We start from the raw sequence: 8044 nt of genomic DNA on the forward strand, positions 1-8044 counted from the left end.
ATATCTAATAGCTAATAAATAATTAAAATGATCTATTCTAAGTACAACATACGACCAGACAGTCACACCTTATATCTACAAATAATTTACTTAGATTATTAAAGGCAGTTGTTTTCTGTCAGCGAACATTTTTTCTCTTAACAGTTTGGTGCCGACATCGTTTATGATTGCTTCCAGGATAAAAAAAATACATACCTACAGAAACCCAATATTCGGATGTATTTTTAACTCCGCTAAGTAATCTGCGATTTTCATAAATAATACGTATTAATAACAATGACCATGTTTTTTGCAAACCTTCGAATCATCATTTATTTAATTTCAGTGGATAATTATATCCCCTCCATGTATACCATGTGATTCTTCTAGCACATGTAGAAGTACTGCCCGTTAGGTAGAGTCCGTTAAGATTTGAATCATAAACTTAGACGTATCACCAGGCGGATTAAAATGTTACAGCATAGTAATAACCCCCTGTTAATACATTGTAGGGATTTCATATTCAATACAAAAGGCATAGGGGGCAAAGGAAATATTTAAAAGGTCTAATAGATCACACAGAAATCTGAGAAAATAATCGACGTTTAAAAAATCTCAGTCCAATAGCAATGTGTTTTTCCTGTATGCAATTACTGCCCCTTAACTTCAGTTGTGTTTTACAATATATATTTGTATATCAATTGGGCCAGTACCACTCTGTAGAACATATAGCTCAAACGATAAGATCGATAGTTTACCAAAATTTCAAAACTACAGTCATACCGAAAAAAATTGTCAATACCCAGTTTCTGTTTTTGTTAGCTGAATAGTAATATGTGATAGTAAAATTAAACCGAATATTACACTTAAATACACATCAAGACATTCGTACACTAGTAATAAGCACAATACGATCACCTAATCTAATTAGTTGTTCACACTATGGTATTGCCAACCTTCGAATCATCATTTTAGTACTTTTGAGTGAATAATAATATGCTTTCCATGTACCCCATATTATGCCCTTTGCATATTGAGGCGAACTGCCAAATAAGTACAGTCCGTTAAGATTGGAACTATGACAATTGTCGTACCACCAGGCGCCTGAGTATGTAACAGCACAGTAAGTATTACCATGATCGTGTGTGCTGAATGGCTGACCGTTGTGCTCAGCCAAAGAATTCCCTGTAAACAAAAGAATGATATTCAATACAACAGTTAAATAGAAAGCAGAAAAAAGATACATAGATAACGTTAGTGTTCATGTTTAACCTGTTAACCATAGCCACCCTTTATAGTTCATTGAAAAACAACTAAGTGTGACGATGTTGAATATGTTTAGTTTAGATAATCATAAACAAATTAAATTTGAGTGCTAACTGAACCGCACTACATGTTACTCACACGTTGGTTATCAATGACGGAGGTACCAAACATCTATATGTAAATTAACGATGTAACGATCTCAAAGCCAGTCTAACAAAGTCATTGAATGTATCATGTTATCAATAACGGAGGTACCAAACATTTATGTGTAAGTTAACGATGTAAAGATATCAAAGTCAGTCTAACAAAGTCATTTAATGTATCATGTTATCAATAACGGAGGTACCAAACATTTATGTGTAAGTTAACGATTTAACGATACCAAAGTGAGTCTAACAAAGTCATTGAATGTATCATGTTATCAATAACGGAGGTACCAAACATGTATATGTAAATTAACGATGTAACGATCTCAAAGCCAGTCTAACAAAGTCAGTGAATGTATCATGTTATCAATAACGGATGTACCAAACATTTATGTATAAGTTACCGATGTAGCGATCTCAAAGCCAGTCTAACAAAGTCAGTGAATGTATCATGTTATCAATAACGGATGTACCGAACATTTATGTGTAAGTTAACGATGTAACAATCTCAAAGTCAGTCTAACAAAGTCATTGAATGAATCATTTTTCCAGTTTGATTTGTAACCATGTATGCATTATAATACATCTCCAACACACACGCAGGCATACACACATAGGGACATATTAGCCAGGTGGCATAGGACTAGTAGTTAGCGCCTGTTAAGGCAGCTCCTGCAAATTCCTCAAAAATTGTATATCCTTATTGTATCAATTGTATATCTATGTACTGTAAAGCGCTTTAGAGTGACTTATGTTAGCTAAATAGGGCGCTATATCAAATGTTGTATATTATTATTATAATTTACTGAAAATGTCAAATTATAGTGAGTAGAAAAGCAATAGTTTGTTGATATTATGATCAGTCATATCTTTGTCGTCTCTTGTTGCTTAGAAATCAGGCATTTTAACAATACGGTGCAACCTCGTGCGTTTGCAGTGTCGTATACAATTTATATGGATAACTCAACTTGACAGGGAACCATTTTGTTAGCTAACGGATCTGGCTATAGTATTTAAGAACAGAATCGATATTCCGAGGGACTAGATTTGATATGTTTACGTTCTTCATATATGTGTAAGCGTGATTGATGAACATTGTGACAGGGCCTCTTCCCTCTTTCCTGCTCATGTTCACATTGTCATATATCACTGTGTTTGACAAGTTCACAAGTTTATTTATAATCGAGGTTTGTAACCGTCTCTATGATATCGCAAATGAAACTTTGTTTCCCCCTTTATAATGTGTTTCACCAGTAAATATAGTCATGTTATTCATAACATGCTACAATGAAACATACTTGTTCAAATGACTGTTCAAATAACTCAGTTGGAAAAGTATACATTCAAAGCGTTAATGTGGTGTATAATGGTTAAGAATGGCGTTTTCAGGTGCAATTGTCAATGTTTATAACTTCTCAGTGATAGCGCTGGATGTTTCAAGTGATATGTCTCAAACAGGTAATTAAGTTGATTATTATAAATATAGTTGATCTGAATACTATAGAATACTAGAACTGTGTCTAACGAATGGGTTTTATTTCTGTAGTGATTGGAGACGGAAATCTTATGAGGGAAATGTTCAGATTGTCTAAAACACCAAACAAGTAACACTGTGGTATGATATTATCTGCGAATTGCCAATTACGTAATGTAAATTCAGTGTAGACCTATCTGATGTCTAAAGTGGTGTTGTTTGTTCATTAAGACATTCGACCTGTTCTCGACTAGATCAACAATGGCTGAATTGTGTAAAACAAAATATGATTCAATACCTATTTTGAAATACAGAATACTAACTTTGTTACCTTCATTTCCGGAATAACCCGATATATCCAATCGATAGTCATCCTCGGCATTTCCAATGGCGAACCTTTGATATTTTGCATATGCAGTGTTGGTTTCGAAATCCTCCATATCAACTCTCATTTCATTATCATCTTCTGACGTGAGTGTGTGTATTTTTTCATTTCCTGAAAAGGGAAATATAAAGATACAGTTACTGCGTGGACATCGCATGGGTTACTAGCTCAACATTCACTAAAGCGGCCTAAATTCAACTCTCCGATCGGATGTGACAAAGGGTTGGCTTACCTGCAAAACCACGAGGTCCGGTTTTTTTAATTTTAAATTATCTTTTTTTTATTTTAACATTTAAATGTTATGTAAGCAAATCTCTTATCACTCAAATATCACTTCATACAATCTGTTTACATTTATTGCAACAGTTATCTAGAATCAGACGTAAGACCTTTACGATGCTGGTCATATTAAAATCTTACCTAACCAAAACTCATGGTTAGCGTCGCCAAAACCATTCTTATATTCGTCCCATCCTCTTAAGAAATCGGTGGCGCCATCTATACGTCTCTGAAATACCTGTACAAAGTTGAGAGGTATGAACATATTGTGGGAACGCCAAATTGGTGGTAGACATTAAACTTAATGTAAATCGACCATTTTTGTAATTCAAGATTTAAGATAGGCACCATCGTCAAAGAGCTCTGCTAAGGAGTGATTAAGCGCTATAAGCTGACGCATAAATCACATGTGGAACCTGAACTACCTTAGGGTGAAGGAAAATGTGATGTTTTATATAAATGGATCGGTTTGGTGCCTGTAAAGACTAAATACCTTTTGAAAGAGTACCTGTCCATTACGGAATTCCGTACCAGCAGTTCAAGATTACTCGATTTTCCGATTAAAGGTTTACTTTATGAGCCAATTATTTAGATTAATCAGGTCAAAATCTATAAACCTAGAACAAGATATAAACAAAAGGTACATTGTTGAAACTACGAAAACAACAGGAGAAACCTGACGTATGATCAAAACTTTTTGAGCTCAACGCCGAAAAACAAGTGCAATATATCAGCAAAGAAACATTTACAAGGGGACACTGATAATAAGACTGAATGTTCTGGAAGGGAACCATCTCTGCTTCATCAACGACATCGGTTTAGTAAATGTGGATAAAACCCAAGAAATGTCACGCCCTCAAAGAAAGTCTTGATGAAACAAGACACACTTTTGAATATTTAAAAAGAAAAAATCAACTTCAATCTTACAAAGTTGTAACGCATAGTTACTATATGATATTGGGAATATCTTGGTACTTTGCTTATAATAGCTTTGCATAATGGACAATATTGAGATTGCGAGTTACTACAATGTACATGTTCAGCAGGACCATAGCTGATTTGAAACAAAGAATGTGAAGGAAATAAAACGCAAAAAAAGATGATCAATATCTTTTGGCAACTTATTTACGTACCGTCCAACCGCCACCGTCTGTATCCATGTCACACCAGACCGAGGTTATGTTTGTCCCTGAGACAGATACATCGTACACTCCACTCAGTGTTATACTTGATTCCAACAATGCAAGACAGTCGCTCTTGATTTCTGAATGAAAATAAAGAACATGTGTGAGCTACATGTAACTGCATTTAAAAGTAATCATAATACACAACCGGAAGACTTGATTAACAAATGAAAATGGTAAACAGCACGAAAAACAAATTTAAAAAACCCGACCTGTTTCGAGTACTAGTTCCATAAAAGTTTCGAAGGTTGATAAATCAATGCTGGGCAAACGTGAACTGCCTTTGCACGTGATCATTACGTCATCTAATCGGCGAATGAAACTGGTCAATGTAAATACTCACACTGTGTTATCATGTAGGTTAAATAGTCAAAAGCGAACCCAAAGTAACCGTCGAAGTATCTACGATTTAGTAAGATTCATGATTAATCGATTTTTATCAAGTACTGGAGGCAAAAGATGAATTCATTAAGCTGCCGGACTAATTGTCCTTGGACTGCGCCTTTCTGTTTTTTTCACTTGATGTAAGTTGTTATTTGGGGTATGATTTACATATACCATATGCTGCTTATTTTCTGGCTTTGTCGCTTCTTGGTACATTTTTAACGAAATAATGCAAGCTTTTCCTTTTCAAAGGTAGGAGTCTTTGCTTCCAGCAACATATTTATTTAGGTACTTTTCAGTTATATATGGTACAATTACCATGATTATAAAGACAGATTATCAGACCTGGTGATTGTTATACCTATCATATCAAATTAAAACATAAAATGATACTTTGTAGATTTTTTACAAAATATTTGGATTGAAGAAATATTTTTCACCGTAATTGGGTTTTCTTTCTTGTTATTCATGCCTAGAATATTACTACCTTTTTATTTTAGAAACCGACCTAGTTTTGACTTTACTTAGACCATTCTCCTTTTTACTACTGCATATTCTGCTGATAATTATATACGGGAGAAACACAACCTTAAAACAACGTTTTACAAATTACCTCTTGATTTCTTATACAACGTCCAACCAACTTCACTAATCACTCCAACTCTGTCTTTGCTTAACAAAAAGGGATAGAGGAGACAGTCTCTATTCACATGGTGATATGACATCGACTTGCATGATGCATTGCTTGTGCATTCCATAGCACACTTTAAGACGCTTCTTGTTGAAACAATACCGGCATTATCCGCTAGTTGTAAATCTTCCAATTCGGCCATATGAGTCATCTTGGAAGTGATATTCTCGCATGAACATAATGAAAAGAATAAACATAAGTACATCAGGCTGCCTGCCATCATACCAACTTTTTTTAAACTCACTAACGTGTACGCCAAAACTTATCAAGCAGATACCTTTCTGTAACCCTGTCCAACACCTGTGTCTTTGATGAATGAAGCAGTACTATCTGTTAAATAGATAAATATTGATTTAAAATTACTAAGGCTCATTGTATACTCTTAATAACGTAAATATCAATGTATTAAAGAATCAATACATGACGTAAGTTGTTAATAAAGGGTCAATACTCCCTTTGTATCCCTCGAACCATTGGCTTATATTTGGAATACACCTTCGAAACCGTCACAATCATTACATCCACGAATTCAGATCATACTATCCAACGAAATGTTACGTCATTATCATGGAAAGAATTCTCTCCTTGGAAATATGAATGTGTGTTGCCTAGAATTGGCGTCTTTCTCATCAAAGAAATAAAGGTAAAATTAAAGTACGACACATGTATGATTTATTTGTGACACATTACATACTTCAATTTTTTCTCACTGTTTTACAATTTACCACATGACTACCGTGCACGTGTGATACCATAATAAAACCATAATATATATATTTATGTTTATCAAATAACGTGACGTCAGGATAGTGTACATAAACTCAAACCGCCACAGTTACTGCAGTAGGGTAATTTTACAGTCGCTCACTACCAAATTCTTTTAGGGAAGGATATGTAAGGAATGGGTGACAGTAAAAATATGAGGATTGAACTGTGCAGAATGTATGACGTAATGACCCTCCGAAATTCTTTGGAATTCACCCGTATCCTCCACCTGTCGAGGGTATCCTTTGATCTAGATATGCATAGAGTGTGTGACGCTACAGGGTAGAATGTGTGCAGGAAAATTGTTAATTGGGAATGTATGGCATAGTTATGGAGGGTATAGCTGGTATGTGTGATGCAAGACTGAGCATGATTGTGTATATAAAGACTTCACTTGTAAAGAGTTAGAAATGGTCTTTGATTACAGTAGCCATCCAATAACCTTAATGCATTGTCTTTGGAAAAATTAACAAGTCACAACACGTGTTGACAGGACATGATAAAATTACAGTCTAGGGTTCAGTCTCCTATGCGTTCAAGCACAACAATAAATCGCTCAGGAATGAATCCTTGCTAAGTGACAAAGGCTTGTAAAATGATGTTATCGACAATATTATTTACTCTCTACTAAACAATGTGTATTTAAAGTCAACCGTGGAACTTCATTCTAATGAGTTCAAAGCAAATGTAGATGTGGAGGAAAGGCAGCCCTTTAAAGGGACATATTCAAACATTGAAAATGTGTGATTTTAAGGTATACGTGTTGATGACTATCCGTGATGAAATTAACATGGAAGTATTTAACTCATCATGCATAAACATCTTTATACACAGCATGTAGTACTACTTCCAGAGGAATTTTAGATCTAAGGTCATTGTCCTGATGCTCTCTCACAGCTGATAAACATTTCCTTAAAATGTTGGGAGTATAGCATATCAGGTTATATTAACCCTTTTACCACTGTAGACCATAATAGACTGATCCAGATCAATGAATGGAAGAGTCTACCAAAGTTACATAGGATTGAAAGGGTTTAAGCATTTAAAGGGAACATTCCTTCGTTTAAAAGGTTGTGAAATAAAGCTGAATGGAAAATATGCATAGTAGTACTTTACGTTATGTAAAAGAATAAAATTCCTCTGGAAGTAGTACTACTTTAGTCATGCCATCTGGCTACGGTTCACAGTACGACGGAAAATCTCGAACAGGATGCACGTACGTCTGTTCCTGCTGTTTACTATGAAAATACCATGTTGGATAATGTTTTAGGCTGAACCCGAAAATGCAACTTGACTGTACGTGCATTCAGATATACATGTATCTCGAAGAAAGGCTTTGGCAATTGACCAATCAAGAACCATACGTGAAATCCGCATAAGTTTATAAAGAAAACATTAAGTCGTGACTTAATATCGATATTATTATAGATATATATATAACTACACGGTGAAAATGATGTAGTGGTATCGCTCGCAAAAATGGGATAAGAT

General features: G+C 34.8%; 1 protein-coding gene across 1 annotated transcript; it reads right to left on the reverse strand.

Moving 5' to 3' along the window:
- Positions 1-624: 624 nt before the first annotated feature.
- On the reverse strand, positions 625-4721 carry LOC110461584 (ficolin-1-like). Its single transcript, XM_021515115.1, has 4 exons — positions 4663-4721; positions 3671-3767; positions 3197-3361; positions 625-1164 (listed from the first exon to the last, which is right to left on the reverse strand). Exons 1-4 carry the CDS (start codon positions 4687-4689, stop codon positions 920-922), a joined length of 534 nt encoding a protein of 177 aa, XP_021370790.1. The 5' UTR covers positions 4690-4721; the 3' UTR covers positions 625-919.
- Between the last annotated feature and the right edge of the window lie 3323 nt (positions 4722-8044).

This window comes from Mizuhopecten yessoensis, unplaced genomic scaffold (genome assembly GCF_002113885.1).
Source record: "Mizuhopecten yessoensis strain PY_sf001 unplaced genomic scaffold, ASM211388v2 scaffold10639, whole genome shotgun sequence".
Classification (NCBI taxonomy): Eukaryota; Metazoa; Mollusca; class Bivalvia; order Pectinida; family Pectinidae; genus Mizuhopecten; species Mizuhopecten yessoensis.

Coding starts and splice junctions, on each gene's coding strand:
- LOC110461584 (XM_021515115.1), bottom strand. CDS start 4,689: ATGGATACAGACGGTGGCGGTTGGACG. Junction 3,362..3,670: donor TAACCATGAGTTTTGGTTAG/GTAAGATTTTAA, acceptor TTCCCTTTTCAG/GAAATGAAAAAATACACACA. Junction 1,165..3,196: donor GGGTTATTCCGGAAATGAAG/GTAACAAAGTTA, acceptor TTTTGTTTACAG/GGAATTCTTTGGCTGAGCAC.